The sequence below is a fragment of the Anarrhichthys ocellatus genome, unplaced genomic scaffold, assembly GCF_004355925.1.
Source record: "Anarrhichthys ocellatus isolate YVR2014 unplaced genomic scaffold, GSC_Weel_1.0 scaffold23, whole genome shotgun sequence".
Classification (NCBI taxonomy): Eukaryota; Metazoa; Chordata; class Actinopteri; order Perciformes; family Anarhichadidae; genus Anarrhichthys; species Anarrhichthys ocellatus.
In genome coordinates this window covers 5,454,849-5,472,665 of record NW_022280053.1, presented here as the reverse complement: position 1 = coordinate 5,472,665, position 17,817 = coordinate 5,454,849, and the positions used below count along the sequence as shown (strand labels likewise).

Below are 17,817 nucleotides of genomic sequence, written 5' to 3'. Positions count from 1 at the left end.
ATATATTATGTTGACTACCACATCTCCCTGTTTATTCCACACTACTGTAGTGAATCTGTGATTGTAGATTGATTATAAAGTCTCACAGATGCCAGCTTACTGTCATTAGTTATAATCATAGGGCGTATATAGGTTATAATACCATGATGCTCTCTAGTGGTGACAGGGACACTTGCATTTACAGAGGCCACCTCTTCATGCAACTAAATTTAAAAATAACATACATGTTACATTTTGATTAGGACAATATAATCATTTGAATTACTGGTTAATCCCAGTTAAATCAAAAATAAAAAATCTGTGCTAAAAACCGATTTCAGTGGCTTGATCAGAGTATTTAGGGCTGAAAAAAGTTGCCCAATAATTGTGCGCACATAGATTTTCTCCTAAGAAAGCCAAAACCTCACTTTTACTTACTTAAATATTCAGGTTTATTAACATTTTGGATTGACCGAGAGCACTGTAGTTGTTCAATAATAAAATGAATCCTCAAAAATACAACTTGCCTAATAATTGTGTACACAGTGTACAATATGTTTTGTGTTTGGAACACTCTCTTAAATTTGTGACCCTTCTATGGTCACGCTGTGTTATCAAAATCGATCCCTTGATGACTCACAACATGAAGTAAGCTAGAGAAAGTATGGAGCAAAACATGAGCATCTTTTTCTATTTGAACGTTGTCTTTTATTCATTCATTAAATTGCAATTTTGACATAGAAAAACTATTCTGTCGAGAGTGAATAATCAACACAGTAAATACATATATCAACAATAACTAATTTCTTAAAGATACTGTTATACAAATGATAAGATACGATAACATGGAAGGCTATTAAAAACCCCTCCATTCATAGAGGTATTATAAGTTAATTCATAGTTTCTCTATATTAAAATAATAGAATATTTACACTGTTTTAGATGCGTTATAATCATTTAGAGCAGTCAATCTGTCTTCTTATCGGCTGCTATAGTGGATCCATTGGCAGTGGCCTCACCGTTGCTTTCAGGCTGAAACACAGGAGAAGGAAAATGTCTTTCAAAATGCTGTTGTTATCAATAACTCAATAACATCATCACTTTTCAATCAACTTACTGTGTAAGTGCCATTACTCTTTTCGCTAACTTTTCGGTCACTAGCCGCAGTCTCCTGGACTGCTTTTTTAGTCCAGAATCTATTGATAATCGGTGAAATGAAAGGATAGAGGAAAGGCTCCAGGAACCTCTTGTAGACCCACAACAGGACCGGAATCACAATACAGGGGATGCACACCATGACTGCAGCTGAGACAGGCTGCACAAAATGAAGAACCTGAAGCAGAGAAAGAACACACAATATGTCAAAAAAATATTAATAATGGGACTTTATCTCAGTGGTCACAAACCTTTTATGCTCATATATTTAGAGGGTCAATTTATATATAGATTTCATTCAAGACGTGACTGAACTTTCAATATGGTTATCCCTGTGAGCTATGAGGTGGCCATTTATTATTGATAATAAATGGATTAGAATTGAACAGTTTGTGCCCAACAGTGGGGTGTACAAAAAAGCATGAGCATCTAAAACATCTCATCTCATCTCATTGAGGTTTGTCACGAGCAACCTGTCAATTAAACTGGTGCTTAATTAGCTAATATTTCGTCACAAACAGCAGACGGAAGGCTGTGTTCTCTGCTCTGCTTTGCAATGTGAGTCGTGAACCTGTTGAGGCTCTTCTTGAGACATGTTGTGTCTCATTAACTTGCCTCGTTAGTGATCAGTGATGTCATCAGTCATGTTTAGCTAAGCTAACGCTAACTTCCTGTCATCGCGCGGTGAACGGAACAGGTATGAAGAATTATAAACAACTTGCAGTCTCAACAACGTTTAAATTAGTTATAATCTCACCTCTTTGGATCACAAGACACAACTGGTGTCGCGTACTGCCGGTGTAGAGAGGACAATTCTTCCGTGTTTTGGTCTCTGCTACGAAGTCTCTGGAATGTATCTGCACATGCGTAGAACCTACTTCCGTAGAAGAATATCTGCACATGCGCAAACCCTACTTCCGTCGAAGAAGAGAGAAGCGGAAGTTGTCAGAGGCGCCTTTCTTCAAAACACAGGCACATGAGATTCTGAAATACAACTTTGTAAGTAAGTGACGCATTATCACAGGCATTTTAAAGTTTATTTACCGGGGATGCTAGTTCAATTACATGGCACTTAATACATGACGCTTAAATTATCGTTGTTTTTAACTCTTCACTAACTAAATGTGATAGGCTGTCATATAACGTTAGCCTAGCTTAAAAAAGGTAAATAACAGACAGTAAAATGACAGCTTTGTGCATCTATGGTACAGTTACCTGACCTTTTTCGGCTAAGCGCTTGTTCTTGGTTTTAAATGATCATAGTATCAAGGTTGCAATACAAGAAACCTCTCTGTTAATGACATTAACGAGATTTAACTTGATAACTAAGCTATTTTATCGTTTTTGTGCAGTCTTATCAGTTCTGTGTGTCTTCGTTTCAGTGCCACAATGCCTCTGTCAACGCAGTTGCAAGCCGATGATGAACAATACGTTTTAGTGGCCAGTTTGGACAATGCTCGCAGTCTGTCCAATTTACTGAAAGCCATCACATTCAAAGACCACGCCATCTTCAGCGCCACACCCAATGGCCTAAAGGTCACTGTGGAGGACTCCAAATGTCTGCAAGCCAATGCCTTCATCCAGGTGTGTTTTATGTGCATACATAATCGCCCTTATCCTCTTTCATTGAGCGTGCGCAGAGAGTCTGGAATAACAGATGTCTTCTTTTTCATCCAGGCGGAGATCTTCCAAGAGTTCACCATACGGGAAGATTCGGTGGGTTTCCAGGTCAACCTCACAGTTCTGCTGGACTGCCTTAATATCTTTGGAGGAACCGCAGTACCTGGTACAGATAAAGGAAGCAATAAATAAACAAAACAGATACAAGCCTGTCTAAACACAGTTTAAATAGGATTGTATCTGCCATATTTAGATTATTATCCATCTCAGATATGACTGAACATTTTCACTATCTCCCTTGTGCGATGTTGAAGGAGTGTCAACAGCCTTGCGGATGTGCTACAGGGGGTACGGTTACCCCCTCACGCTGTTCCTGGAGGAGGGTGGGGTAGTGACTGTGTGCAAGATCAACACGCAAGAACCAGAGGAGCCAGTTGACTTTGAGTTCTGCAGCACCAATGTAACAAACAAGGTGAACTGACACTATTTCATGTAATTAGTATACTGTTTATATATACTACTGCATAGTTTGACAAATGCAAACAATACAATACACCTTTTCTGTTGATTTGCGATGATTGCTTATTAATCAAACCCACGAGGAAATATACTGCATATGACAGTGTCTGCAATTGATTAGGACTCATGTACCTCTGGCTCTTTTTTAAAGGTGATCCTGCAGTCAGAGAGTCTGAAGGAAGCCTTCTCTGAGCTGGACATGACCAGTGAGGTGCTACAGATCACCATGTCCCCCAGCCAGCCATACTTTAGGTGTGTTGTCAAAACCTGAAACTGCTGTTTCAAGCATCACTACTCGTTCTAAAGTTTAATGTTGACTGGACTTTTGGTTAGTTTTCATATCGCTAAAATTCCAAACAACTATGTTTACAATACATGTATCCTCTTTTCATTAATTCAACTGTCAAATCTATAATCTTGTATTATACTTATTCTTCTGGGATTTGTTCTGCTTTCCAGATTGTCTACATTTGGGAACTCTGGAAATGCCCATTATGACTATCCCAAAGACTCTGACATGATGGAGCTGTTCCGATGCGACAAGACACAAACCAACAGGTTAGCACAGAGAAATAAATCCGTAGTTGCCTTATGTTGCCCCCTATGAAAAAGAGAAATTCTGCTGCTTCAGCATTAGTTTTTTTACATCACACCCTGAGGAAGATTCTTGTCTCTGTATCTGCCCGTAATGACTTTTATTAACGCTCCATGTTGTGTGCTGGCCTCTCCGTTAACTGTCACAGGTACAAGATGTCCCTCCTGAAGCCGTCCACCAAAGCCCTGGCTTTGTCCTGTAAAGTCTCTGTGAGGACAGACAGCAGGGGCTTCCTGTCTCTGCAGTACCTGATCAGAAACGACGACGGACAGATCTGCTTTGTGGAATACTTCTGTTGTCCTGATGAGGAGGTGGAGGAGGAGTGACTATAGTCTGTTGAATGAACTTCAGGGGGGACCATTCACTTTGAATGAGTGGGAAAAGTCTGCGGTGCAGACAGGTAATAAATGCTGGACGTTATAGGCATAATGAATATTGGGGAAGGTTGCATTGTTTCAACAAAATAACCAGGTTCATCGTTTGCCAACAGTCTTTTGAGTGGAGCATTGCACTGGATTTGTGGAGTGATAATGTCACCTACTTGGTCTTGTTAGACCATTATCATAGAAAGTACATAGTCATAGACAGATAGGGAAAATGATTGTATGTACAGTCACTGTATATATTGTATTATTGTGCATCCATGGAGTTCCAGGTGTTTTGAGTCAGAAAACATTGCCTGTAATTTCTTGAACCCACATGGTTTGTAGTCCAGTTCAGGCCACAGTCTGTACAGATTTGTTTCTGGAGCTTCTTCTGCCTTTTGTCCCCTGACATGCAGTGAGCTGGTCAACGGCCCATAAAATATTTAAGACAGTCGTTTTCCTTTTTCTGTACAGTAGGTCTGCACTCCACAGGCCTTTGACTTCTATGCACAAGCATTGCCATAACTGTCCTTCAAGTTTAATGTGTATGCCGACACCTTTGACAAGCATTTGTTGGAAGTATACATCAGATGACGCAGAAGAAGTTCAAATTGTTTTATTTTCATGACATTGAAAACAATTGTGGTCACTCAAAATCAATAAACAAGTTGTTTTTTTACATTGATGGAATATTTGTTTATCAAAAAGGATGGGAAAATATTTCTTTTCAGTATCGTAGTTACAAATGGTACAGTCTTTCTGAGGGAGGGAGCATAAAACATATTGTGTGAATCCACAAACTATGGCAACAGACATTGAAGACAACACGTGCATCTTTAAAATGTTCTCGAATTCTGTCACGTGATAATTAAACGACGTGTTGTACAGTTTCAGGTCTTTTCTTTTACCCTAACAAAGCTCATAATATTGGACCGCACTGTTGCATTACCACATTTGCTTGAGACAACATTGAATCATGGCCGCAGTAAGCCATTCACTCGGCACGACAGTCCATCCAGTTACCTGCGTGCCATCCTTTGTCTTTTGAAAGCCTTGTGTTTGTTCTTCTTCGCTACTTTCGGTTCGGGTGCGTCCATCTGGATGTGAACGTGCGTCTCGTCAGCTGGTGTTAGGAAGACGTCGGCTGTAACGTCTTTGGTGACGTCCTCCTTCGCTTCAGTCTTCTTCATTTTCTGCATCTCCTTCACCATCTGCTTCTCACGCACTCTGGCTGCTGCCGCCAGTCGGATCTGTCGCCGGTGCTGAGGGTGTGCGAGGAAAGTGACATAATAAGATAACGTATGATGTAGCATGGTAAGGAATCAGACACCTCACATGCTGACAATAGGAATCAGACACCTCACATGCTGACAATATAAACTGTCATTTTTACCATGTTGGGAGACAGGAAGTCCTGGTTCTCGAAGAGCGTGGGCCCTCCGAAGCTCCCCTGAAAGATCTTGATGAGGTTGAGAACAAAGCGAGGTCCGACCTCCACTAGAGCGGCGTCCTCCTCCATGATCTGAATGTGGCACAGAAGTTTTTTGCTGAATAAAAATATCTGAACACTGACCCCACAACAGAAGAACAATGAAATACTTACAATGTAAGCCTGGATGACTTTGTGGAGAATTATAGAATAGTTACCTGGTAGTTTCTAAACCATATCCTGTTGTCTGCGATGGCGAATGTGAAGACGTGGTCCACGAAAGGCTGACTCTTCGGGTGGTAGCGTGGGGTAGAAAATGTCTGCAACAATAAAACGTATTGAGTACTTCCTTCTATATAAAAATATAGATGTGAAACCTCAGCTTTCAAGATTCACTGCTGCATCTAAACAATGATTATTACAAGTCAACTTAAACCCAACACAGACTTTCAGGATTAATGGATGCATTCTGTATACACACCTGGGTGAAGAGCTCCTTCAGTAAAGCAAAGTGGGGCTCTGTGTCAAATTTCTGCAGAAGAAAAAACAAAGAAGAGGAGACAACTCGTGTTAATGTTCTGACAAGTTCTTACCTTTACTGATCTACCAGCTGTCGACATACATAAATGCATATTTTAGACAGCTTGTAAAGGCAGATCACTCATTACTCAGATATATGATGGGAAATGATGTACCAGAGTAGACAGTGTGTTAGACAGTATTTTTAGAGATAAATTCATCCAACAGTGATCATTGAAATCATCTGGTGTGTGGATCGAATTACAGGTCTTTGTGTCACACAGCTGCCCAATCACTCACTAACACAATCCTCCTGATAAAACTATATTATTGACAGAATAGCTTCGGACCAGTACTACTCACAGGATCAAACGAGAGCAGCGGTCTGGATCCTTTGAGGCAGTTTCCTGTCATCTTGAGTTCAGCCAGTGTGTGAACTGTGGAGAGAGACAAACACATAGACCCGTTTGTCACCGTGGAACATGACAGATGTTGTCTACTGCACTTCACAACTGTGGGACGGGAGCAACTCACTGTTTTGAACCAGAAACTTTGCAGACGGTCCATGAGGGCTGTTGGCAATCCTGTAAGGAAATGACATTGTTGAATTTACTTCTGATGCATTCTATAACTCCAATTACAAAAAAGGACATTTAAATGTTTAGAGGGAGTAACAAGGATCAAACTCTCACCACATGTAGAGGTCCTGCTTTTTCTTGGCTTCAAAAAAAAGGCATTTGTTGCAGTTTTTGATTTCACACACCTGGGAACAATACAGATCTTTAGTGAGGGTGCACTCATGAGATTATACATAATGTTAAATGTTTAATTAAAACACTCACCTCATTAACAATAAACAACTTGTCCTTTCTGTCCATTTTTGTATCTAACAGACAAAAGAAAGAAACGTTTTCAAGAGAGTATAATTAACACAACGTATATCTCTGCTCAACACAAGTAGCAATGTCAGCACATGTTTTACGGGTGAAATAATACTGTTTATGGTTGACACAAGGCACTGACCTGCTTTTGCATGAGGCATCAGGGTCCGCAGGTCTTGCATCAAGTGTCTTGTTCTAAAGTTGATGCCTCTTGAGGAGAAAATGAGAACTCTTTCCTTGTTTGTCCATCTACCCTGTTAAAGAAAAACAAACAAAAACACGCTTATTATTGTGGATTTTAGACCATTTCCCAGTTCGTCCAGTTAGACTCTTCATTGTTAATAATAACCAGGAAATACTGAGCATTTAAATCTTCGCTTTGCCTTGTATTAGGAGTGTGATCCCCGACTGGGCACGTTAGCTAACTAGCTAACAACCTAGTGGCTAATAACAAGCAGGAGCACTTACCGACGAAACCGGTGCTGGAATCGTGACTTCATTGTTCTTCTCCTGATCGGCTTCCACCGGTGCTTCGCCTCCATCTGCTATAAATTTCGCTTTCTTTGCCTTTCTATCAGCCTGAGTCTGTCTTCCACGTTTTCTCTTGAACGCCGACATGTTGTATTCCGACACGAATCTCGCGCATGAACTCGTGTAGAAGCCAAACTCAAACAACACACGTGCGGATAGAGCAGACGAGGAGACCCCCTAGTGGTGTGGAGGACGTACTGCAGGCTCACATTGCGTCGACTATAGACGTCAACTCAAAGCAACACGTACCAAAAGCAGAGCCGTTTAATGAGAGTCACGACTGATTCAAATTAATATGAATATGAATGTTTCCAGTGAGATATTTATGCCTTTACATAGTGACTTTTCTGTTGTAAACATTACTGTGGTCCCTGTAGAAACAATATTTAGCTATATCTAAATTATAAATACCTTCTAATTATCTTCTAAATGTATTTGTTTTTAAAATTCTACATGTGTTTTTTTAAAAGCAATTATTTAGTAATGAAAAAGAACAGAGCACTGATAAGGGTTTTTCCTTGTAGTTATAAAATCGTGCAGATACCTATCCCTCCCCGAGGGCACCTGGGACAATTTCCTACCGGTACACTCCCCTGCACATCCCTTCTATATTTCTATATTTAAATACACTTACATTATACCTGTTTAAAGTACTGTTATCTGTTTGTTTGTGCACTATATTTTATTATAAATTGTTATATGTTTCTATTTTATTGTAAATGTGTATATCTTACTATTTTTTGCCCTGTGTTGATTGATTGTTTAATGTTATGCACCAATCCACCATGTCCAATTCCTTGTATCTGCAACGTACTTTGGCAAATAAACAGGTCTGGGGTTGTGATTCTGATACGTGACAATCAAACGTTCCGACGCGACTCTCCCTTTACACGGCTCTGCTCAGACGCAGTCAACGCCCACATGTCGTCATTACGCAAGGGGTTGGCGACGTGGAAAACATGGACGAAAGGAGTATGTAGAGTAAACTTAATATTCTCAAATTACCCTCAGTTTCAAGGGTTTGCGTTTAGGAAATTACACTTAAGAAATAATATTAGGATAAACATATTATTTAGTGTAGAAACCAGTCGCGTTTTAACGGTCCTGGAAATCGAGAGACACAGAAACTGCGAGAAGCATTCATGACAGGTAAGCGGTCAGCTGATAGCAAACAAGCTGTGAACCTTAATGTTAGCTGCTCTCCAGCCACAGTGACGTATTAACCTGGACACGCTCGTGAATCAGTAATGTACCTCGCTATGATTTAATGCTAATGCATGACATTCAGTGCACCGTGTTTACGGTCAGAATAACCGAGGCTATCATATGTTGCACCTGAAACCGGATGAGCTAGCTAACGTCATGCAAGTTGGTTAACTCAGCAGATGCAAGATCAGTCACATTAGCAGCTAGAGACCCACGAGACAGCACAGTCCAGATCTGACCAGTCACAATAGTCTGTTAGCCAATGACAAAAAACATGAGAAAAATATCTTGCTTTCAGTGGCATCTGTATCCCTTTAGCTCAGATTTGTGCCTTTTATTACCATTACAACTAAAAGAGGTATTCACTCTTTTATTATTATTATTATTATTATTATTATTATTATTATTATTCTCTGTGGTTTTTTACAGTGTACTCCAGCTCCCTTTGACCCCTGTGTGCTAAAGGTGTGCCATTTCAAGAAATCAAAACAAACATCCTGGTTCCTTCGTGTTATCCTGTAGTCAACGTGGCCTCTGTTTTAAGTTAATGTATTGGACATAGAATAACTCAAATCAAAATGTTTATTCGAAATACAAGGATAGGGAGATTACAGAACCACGTTATCCTTTCCAGTGGTGGCAGGTATGCAAACCTAGTTTGTTTGTAGTAGTGGTTATTCATTTTCTGTTATGGCATTAATGATTAAAGCGTTTCCTCTTTTCCCAGGATTTGGCATATGCCTGGTGAAAAAGCAGTGAAGAGTGGTGAGTCTGGCTGAGTGGAGCCAGTAGAGAGAGAGAGAGAGAGAGAGAGAGAGAGAGAGAGAGAGAGATGGGAGCGAACACCAGCCATATCAGTGACCTGTCCGATAATACCAGCCTCAACGCCCTGGTGGGCACAGAATCCATATCGGAGAACGATCCTTTTTGGAACCAGCTCATCTCCTTCACCTTCATTAGTCCCACCAGCAGGTGCACACACACACACACACACACGGAAAGGTTCTGTTAGACATGTGTCCCAGAATGTTGCAAGATTCAATGATTATTAGTTTCACAATTTATAAAGTTGGAGCACAAACATTTGCTGCTGGCAGCAAATGTTTGGTGCTTGCAGCTTTACATGCACGTTTCTCCGTCTCTTTATCGTTATACAGCGAGTATATTAATAGAGAAATAATTACTAAGATGAGGCCCACTCGCTTGCTTTTTTTTGCACAATGGTGATGAATAAAATGCAGTTAAGTGCTCAGGAGAAAGCTAGTAAGCAAAGCTTGTGTCAGCGATTCCTCGAGAAAGCAAGGAGGGAAAACAAATTGAATGTAAAACTGATCAATATAGTCTTCTCCTGGAAGTGTTTTCATCACAGTCTCACAGCTGGTGGTGTGTTTAAAAATGTAGAGGACATCAAACTATTAATGACTCTACTAGCAGCTTCTTGAAAACGGCTCAGTTCTTTTTGCAAATTCCCCCTTAAGTATCTGCTCAAGAGGTCCAGTGTGCTTTCCACTGAGAGAGTTAAGACTCTCAACCAGGATCAAACATTAAACTGTGGACAGGATGTTTGCAGAGCAATGATTCCACAGGGTTATTGTCCTGCTGGGCTGAGAATAGGTCGACGTTTAGTTCCTTTGTAAGAAAGATGCAGCATTCGTTCTTGCAACCGGACTTGACTGATAACAGAGCACATGCACTCGTGTACTTATCCTTACTCATTATTGCGCCATGCTTTCCCCGTATGATCAAAGATTTATCTTATTTATTTTAACACAAATACAAGAAATAAAGACACAAAGTCGACATACAGTATCTGCACTGCCAACACAAAAAACCAGGACTATGAGAGTGGTTTAAGTGAGTGCTGCAACTAGCTATTATTCTTTATGATCGATTTATCTTTGAATTAATGGCTTGAGTAACTGTTAGGTCAGCATAGTGGTGCCCTGAAACATACTGCATTCACTGAAGCACTAAACACATATGTACACAAAAAGTGAAGAAGTCTGTAAACTTGAGTCTTTTTTTTTTATGTAAAAGCAGATGCAAACAATTTGAATGTGATTAGTGTTTGGTTAACAGAGGGCAGATGATTTATTTTGCATATCTTTTAGGCATCGTCTCCTCTTCTTTCTAACTCTCTTGTGTTTTGTTCTTCCTTTAAACCAGCGGAGACTCCAAGTTACTGGAAGAGGCTGTCATCCCCCTCGCCAAGATCTTCAGTAGGTTGATAACCACAAATATCAACTTCTTGTTGTTTAAATCGTCTTATTGTTTGCATGCCAAACTATCAGATTGGGAAGTTTCTGGATTCTCATGTCAATGCAGCTGCTAAGTTCTCCTTTTTTTCTTTTTTTTTTTCCCCAAGTTGAAAACAATCCCAGGTCGGGGAACTTTGGTGCTCTGGTTCGAATTTTCCTCGGAAGAACCAAAGAGCTGAAAATCTCCACAGAATGCCAAGAGTGAGTATGGGAACCTCGGAGGAGAGAATTCAGACGAGTGCGTCAGTAACGATGAACACCGTGCACGTCAGAGTTCGCTGTGCGGGAGAGAGTGCAGGCCGGTTATTGTTTGCTCACAGGCAGTCGGGGGAAGTGGTTTCCCACGAGAACACTGCTGAGGTATAACCACCAACACATGTGGCATTATTCTGCACTCGCTGCCAAGCTTCCATATCCACAGAGATGACCCAAAAAGCTTCGGGTGGGAAACTCTTCATTGTCTATCGCACATCGTTAGAGGTTGTAGCTCCCCTTCCGCTCGCGTCTATTTTCCCCACAAACAAACCAATGTTTTTGGAGTCTAACAACAATTGGCATGTGGAAATTGTCAATTTGTGGAACTGATTAGACACGCCCGTGTTGGTGTTTCGTGGTTGTGAAACATCTTGGCTTGCTCTGGATGGTTCCAATCATTTCTTGTTTTCCTCCTCATTTGTTTCTCACCAACTTTGTCCCCATTTCATGAGTGAAGACGTAGTTAAGTAGTTTAGTATCGAGGGAGAGGGCGTCGCTATTCTCTTAGTTTTCTTGGTTGTTGTAATGCAGTTTAGAGAAAACTGTTCATCATCACCGTTTTTAATAGTACACAGGAAGATGCATATTAAGTGCAGTAAGTCTAAAGCTTCGGTGAAGTTCGGGGGGAGGGTCATTATTTGACGATTACAATGTGATAACCTGACGCTTCATTCATTTTTTTTCCCTTCCACAGTCAGCTGTTTATCTGGCAGGCCCACAATGCACTGTTCATGATCCGCTGCCTGCTCAAGGTGTTCATCAGGGAGATGAGTGAGGAGGAGCTGCGCCTACAGTTCTCCTACCAGGAGAGGGCGCCGGGCTCCTGTGGAGGTGAGCCTCACCCGTCACTGATTGAAGTGGGAAAGGAAGGAGCGGGGCCACAGATTGCATGCGTAAATCATCGTCGCAAACCTCTCGACATGTGGAGGGACTTGCCGCTTGATTGTCTGAGACAAACATTACGGTTCTATAAGTCAGTTTAGAGATGTTTTTTTAAATCCATCGGTCGAGCGACATTGTTGAAAGTGTTTGGCTCCCAGTCGGCTTCTAAGATGTGAGTTATTAGAATCCAGCCACAAGGGTCAAACACTTCCCATCATACCTTAAGAGAGAAAGGAAATTGGCTTTTGTAATTGAGCACATATTGAATACCCTTAGCTCCTGACCTGGATCAGCTGTCTCTCAGAGACTCTGTTAATTAAAGTCTGAATCTGCGTCCACTGACTGCAGGTCATTTCTTTTTTTTCGGTCTAAAACACGAGCCCTGTCTGAGGTAAGTCTCCAGACAAACACTCTGCAAATGTGTGGCCGCTCGACAACCTCGATAAACACAATAACATTTAATGCTCACTTGCAGAGAAAAATGAAAATACTACTCGTTCATATTCATCATGTTTGTTGTTCCTGCTCCCGGTATTCACTCGCAAACACGAACTGTGACATTTCATATCTGACAAACAGAAACACGCCTACAGACGTTACAGAGTTGGATCTGCTGTTTCGGTCGATTGTTATAAAAAAAACATATCGTTCTGTGATTTACCTGCTGAATGACAGAGCTAATTCCAGCTTGTTGAAAGTGGTAACGTGAAGATAAGTGGAGTTGTTGCGAGTTGAAGCTGTTCAATCCTTTTTTTGGGGGGAGGTTTAATCAACACCATCAGACCTGTAGCAAGCCACTGCAGTTAGGAAGCTCATCATCCCATAATGGGAAAGTATGAACTTTAGCAATAGCATTAACATAAATGAATCACATTAATTTGTTTAAACCATCCATTCATTCTTTGCCTCTTCTCCGTGTCCAAGTCGCGTTAATTTGATTAATTATATCATTAAGAATAATTGCTTTATACAGCTGGGAAATACTGAAACTATGATTTAATAATTCGTCGTCTCTCCTGGTTTTACATGATGTGATCGTGAAACAGGCCTTAAATTGCATTATATCTGGTATTGAAAATGTCTGAGGTATTAAAGTATTACATTTAACTTGGCGAACCCGGCGGAAACCCTGCAATCCCAATTTACTAACTTCCCTCAATGCCATTCCTCTGTACAGCGAGCATGAAATATGGATGATGGGAAGGATGGAGAGGGGGATCTAGAGCAGGAAGGAGCCGAGTGAAGAGAGACTTATGATGAACCGTATATATGTCGCATATAATAACTCTCTATCGTGTAGGAACCGGCAGCGAGGACCTCCTGGAGGAGCTGTTGTCCAACCTCATCCACCTGATCGTAGAAGTGCCCCTGCTGTAAGTATCTCCCTGGTGTGTGAGAGAATGTGTGTCTTACATACACTAAAACAGTCCCACATGTGAGGCAGATTGGGATACAACACTGTAAAGTGACATTTTACACCCCACACAGTGATTGTTTTTTAATGTCATGGTGCAAATTGTTCAAGATCCCTTGTTTGACGTCACATTATCAGCTTAACATTCGCATGAAAACACAGAGTGCTGGTGACCTTTGCCAGCCCCATCTCTTGACTTCCTTGTTTTTATTCCTTGTTTGTCGGTCGTTAATGTGTGTCAGATATTAGTCATTGAGCAGTTAATGAAAAACAGTTTGCGAAAAGGTTTGTAACGCTCTCTTTGCGTGCTCCACTCGGCTCATTCGCTGCTCGGTTCACTAACCAAGAGAAGCTGAAATCCATTACGGATCAAGGGTTCGGCTCGGATGTCCGTGTGTTTCACTTCCCGAGTTGCCGAGCTGGCAACTGGATGAGTAAAGGGACGAAATACCAAAAAACAAAAAGGAGGGGATGTGACTAAGGATGTGTTTGTTGTTTCGGAAGAAGAAAAAAGGCTTGAAATTAAAGTTTGATTAGGAGCGTTTGCCAATGAGTGGGAGAGGAGGGAACATAATGATTGAAAAAAAAAATGGCATCATCCTTTACTCCCCGTGGGCGGCATGCACGCTAACGCACTCTGCTTTAATGAGGGAATATTTCAGCGTGTTTACTCATCAGTGCCGGAATTATCTCCTGCCTGCCACTCAGTCTGTCACAGAGAGACAGAGATACAGTACGCACGTCTCTGTGGACTAAATCCTCCTCCGCAGTGTCAAAACAAGTTCACAGAGACACAACTCACGACCGGTGTTTCCTTGACGCAGCATCTTCTTCTCTCCCTCCTTGTCTGTATCGTGTCATTCTTGATCCTCCTCCTCTCTGTCAAGCCGTCTACGTTCTCCCTTCTCTTCTCTGTTGTCTCTGGACATCAAACCCCTGGCTCCTGTGTGAAGCATTATTCATTGTTCCAAGCTTCCAAGACTTCAGCCTTGTTTTTCCTCCCCTCCACCACTTTGTGGCTGTCGGCCACATTTCCCTCCGTACGTGCTTCTGGGATTAGGATGCGAATCTCTGTTTTCCCCCAAATCCCAAACAGACTGCTTCACTTTTTTTGTGGCTTCATTTCACAAGAAAGATAGATGTCAGCAGCTTTTTAGAACACATCTCCAGGTATGCAGTCGATGCGTATTAAATCACAGTTACTTTTTGTTTTTCCACACATACTGTGACATCGTTACCGTTTCTCTGATGTCTGAATAAATATTAGGTGTCTTACATTTAAATCAAGCCATATGATTTAAGCCTTTAGTGGAGACTTAATTTCTGTATGAATTGTCTTATTTTTATACCAGAATCTATTTTGTGAGATATTCAGTAACCAAAAACACCTGAATGATATTTTTTTTTAATTCAACTTTTTTTCAAATTTTACAAGATTATTTAAACCTTGACACAGATGGCTAATTAATTGGTAAAGATGAAGTTAATATGTAGTTAATATTAAAGACATTTGTTTTGCATTCACAGCCTGTGTTTAGCTATATAGTTGTTCTACTGAAACAATAACAATTTGGCCATTAATCGATTGGTCAGCAAACAAAAAAAATGATTTATATCATAATCAATTTTTTATTAGTTAGAAATGTTAAACATTCTCTGGATCTAGCTTCTCAAATGTGAATATTTTCTTTTTTCTGTGATATTAAACTGAATATATTTGGACTGTGGGTCGGATAAAACGAGCTATTTTCAAGTCGTCAACTTGGTCTTTGTAGAATTTGTAATGGACCAAAATAGTCAAGATGAAGCAATAATGGCAATATTTATGAAAGCCCTTTAACTGTTCATCTGTCCACAGGCACAGTCAAGTGATAACTTTCAGTGAGAGATGTATTTAACAAAGACTGTGGAAGTGGAAGGAGGCAGAGGACAGTTGAGTTTAGGAAACAAGCTTCAATGGAAGAATAGTCATCTAAACACCATCTACTTCGACATTTATGTATATCTTTTGAAGTTGTGATGTATGAGATTATGATTTATTTGCTTTAACCCTACTTGCATGTGTCTTTTCTGTGCAGTGATATCACCTATAGCATCCTCTTTGAAGCCGTGACCACGCTGCTGGTGTTCTTCTCCTACCAACTCTTCCACAAAGACATCCTCCGGGATGGATTAATCTACCAGCACATCATGAAGGGACGATGGTGAGAAAACACACACACGGGTTTATACTCGGAAGCCTTCCGTTAACGTAACGCACCAAACTGTAACTAGTAAAACTGCATGGCTTCACTTAACCCTTATCTTTAAAATATACAGTAACGCTAAGCTCTAACCCAAAACCAAGTTCACATAAAAAAAGGACTTAAAAAAATGTAAATAAACACATGAAGACGGATTAATGTCCTAAAATGTCAAACTTCTTTTCGGGCTCTCGCAGCAATAGACCCAAAGGAGAAAACTTTTGATTAATTGCTACTGAGCTGAAGAAAGGCTTCCAAGGAGCTGATGTTGGCAAAACAGATGTAGAAAGGTCTGGTTTAGTTGAGAAAAAAGCACGGCTGCGTGTGACTAGAAAAACATTGTTCACTGCCAATTACGTGTCCGTCACACGTTGGGAGAGAGCAGATGTGATGACGGAAGAGCAGAGTCTCAAATAGACACCTGATAGGGACACCTGTGGACGGAGAATAGGATCTCAGTTTGTCTGGTTACACACACACACACACACACACACACACCTGGACATGTGGGATTTAGAAGAACAAGTCCTGTGTCTGGGCTTTGCTTTATCTTTGTGTTTTTATTCCTAATCCAGTTGTTTGCAGTCAGATATAATTTGTTTCTTTAGAGCAGGTGAGGAACACAATGAGAAGGATTTGTCTGTTGTGGTTTGTAGACACAAAATCCGAAGTTGGCCACTCGTCCCCGGAGGGCTACGGTGTTTGCTAGCAGGTGAAAGACGACCCCAAATTCACTCTCGTTTTGGAACGAGCTCTGTCTGCAGCGCCGTGTCTGCCATATGTGTAGCTTCCTCTTAGATGTGTGCTTCCAATTTTGCACTTGGTTGCTACGTTTTTGTAGAGGTTGACACCCAAAAAAATCCTACTCATTCTGCCTTTAAAGCCACAGGACTAGATGACCCTCGGGGCTTTTATTCTGAAATATTTGCAGCTGAGTTTCTGCCTGTGTCCCAACGTATTTTCCAGTGCTCTATATACACTCACGTAATTCCTGAAATGTTGAATACCTCACATATTAAACCTCGTACAAAAGAAGCTTAAGGTTTCCAGCTGTCTTTTAAAACCTGTCTGTCCATTTGTCTCTCTTCTCCCCAGTTTGTCTTTGACCAGTCGTCTGGTGAAGACCCTGCTCTATAACTTCATCAGGCAGGAGAAATGTCCGCCTCCAGCGACCCACATCTTTGAGCCGAAGGCTGAAGGAGGCCTGCTTTACGGCCTGGCGTCGGGGGTGGCAAGTACGAGTACACACATCCACACAGGAATAAAACAAAAAGACACAACCTAGCTCATACTATTGTATACATACCACAAACTCACCACAGTGGCTGAGTTCTAGAGATACAAGTAGAGAGGGCCTAGTTTTTATTATTGCTGAACTTAAAAATGTAATTATATTGTAAACGCTTACCTGAACTTTGTATTGAAGTTTGTAAAGCTACATCCCGGTTTGACTTAGACCCAGCTTCAGTATGTTTATTGCATTGAATGACTATAACGGCATATTGGATGCAGTCAATGTGTGTTTTCTTCCAAACTATATGGCTTTCAGTGGTTTCCCCCTAAAATTAAGCAATTAAGACCCCCAGTCACAGGTTTCATTTCAATGAGAAATGATTTTAGGGGCATTAAGATGCAAAATGATCTAGTATTTCCAAAGAAAATAATAATATACTCTTCTTTCTCATCCTTTTAATCATCTTGTGACGCCTTCGATTTTTTAAGAGGTGCAAATGCTCAGTCTTTCTCATTATCTGATCACTGTTGCTCGCCCCTTTTGCACTTTGTTGCAGTGATGTCGCTACATCCCTCACATCAAAATTAAGCTGGTTAGTAAAAACATCTGATAAATTAAAATACGAGCCATGCTGACAGCCATGGAAGTGTGGATGAAAGTGATGAGTATGTGTGTATCAGACTGGGTGTGTGTGTGTGTGTGTGTGTGTGTGTGTGTGTGTGTGTGTGTGTG

The 17,817-nt window shown here is 40.9% G+C and overlaps 4 protein-coding genes across 7 annotated transcripts in view; 2 read left to right on the top strand and 2 right to left on the bottom strand.

The window, feature by feature from the left end:
* Positions 1-660: 660 nt before the first annotated feature.
* Positions 661-2,006, bottom strand: c21h18orf32 (chromosome 21 C18orf32 homolog). The gene is made up of 3 exons (XM_031860290.1): positions 1,892-2,006; positions 1,097-1,312; positions 661-1,011 (listed from the first exon to the last, which is right to left on the bottom strand). Exons 2-3 carry the CDS (start codon positions 1,274-1,276, stop codon positions 946-948), a joined length of 246 nt encoding a protein of 81 aa, XP_031716150.1. The 5' UTR covers positions 1,277-1,312; positions 1,892-2,006; the 3' UTR covers positions 661-945.
* Positions 2,007-2,071: 65 nt separating this feature from the next.
* On the top strand, positions 2,072-5,276 carry rad1 (RAD1 homolog (S. pombe)). Of its 3 annotated transcripts, none has more exons than XM_031859870.1 (7): positions 2,072-2,133; positions 2,517-2,718; positions 2,812-2,920; positions 3,069-3,226; positions 3,425-3,525; positions 3,733-3,831; positions 4,017-5,276. In XM_031859870.1, the coding sequence occupies exons 2-7, from the start codon at positions 2,524-2,526 to the stop codon at positions 4,192-4,194; spliced, it is 840 nt and encodes a 279-aa protein (XP_031715730.1). In that variant the 5' UTR covers positions 2,072-2,133; positions 2,517-2,523; the 3' UTR covers positions 4,195-5,276. The 3 variants fall into 3 exon arrangements, with proteins under 3 accessions (XP_031715730.1, XP_031715729.1, XP_031715731.1); XM_031859869.1 differs by having other exon boundaries at positions 2,086-2,137; XM_031859871.1 differs by lacking the exon at positions 2,072-2,133 and adding an exon at positions 2,220-2,298.
* On the bottom strand, positions 4,835-7,692 carry bxdc2 (brix domain containing 2). Its single transcript, XM_031859868.1, has 10 exons — positions 7,531-7,692; positions 7,205-7,316; positions 7,024-7,067; positions 6,874-6,944; positions 6,716-6,765; positions 6,545-6,618; positions 6,144-6,194; positions 5,881-5,982; positions 5,627-5,755; positions 4,835-5,495 (listed from the first exon to the last, which is right to left on the bottom strand). Exons 1-10 carry the CDS (start codon positions 7,678-7,680, stop codon positions 5,253-5,255), a joined length of 1,026 nt encoding a protein of 341 aa, XP_031715728.1. The 5' UTR covers positions 7,681-7,692; the 3' UTR covers positions 4,835-5,252.
* Positions 7,693-8,540: 848 nt separating this feature from the next.
* Positions 8,541-17,817, top strand: part of dym (dymeclin) — a 49,923-nt gene continuing 40,646 nt past the window's right edge. For both annotated transcript variants that reach the window (XM_031859867.1, XM_031859866.1), the window contains exons 1-8: positions 8,541-8,742; positions 9,527-9,771; positions 10,966-11,018; positions 11,165-11,258; positions 12,007-12,143; positions 13,495-13,567; positions 15,687-15,812; positions 16,947-17,086. In XM_031859867.1, the coding sequence (XP_031715727.1) occupies positions 9,632-9,771; positions 10,966-11,018; positions 11,165-11,258; positions 12,007-12,143; positions 13,495-13,567; positions 15,687-15,812; positions 16,947-17,086 (763 nt within the window). In that variant the 5' untranslated portion in view covers positions 8,541-8,742; positions 9,527-9,631. The remainder of the gene's footprint in view (positions 8,743-9,526; positions 9,772-10,965; positions 11,019-11,164; positions 11,259-12,006; positions 12,144-13,494; positions 13,568-15,686; positions 15,813-16,946; positions 17,087-17,817) is intronic.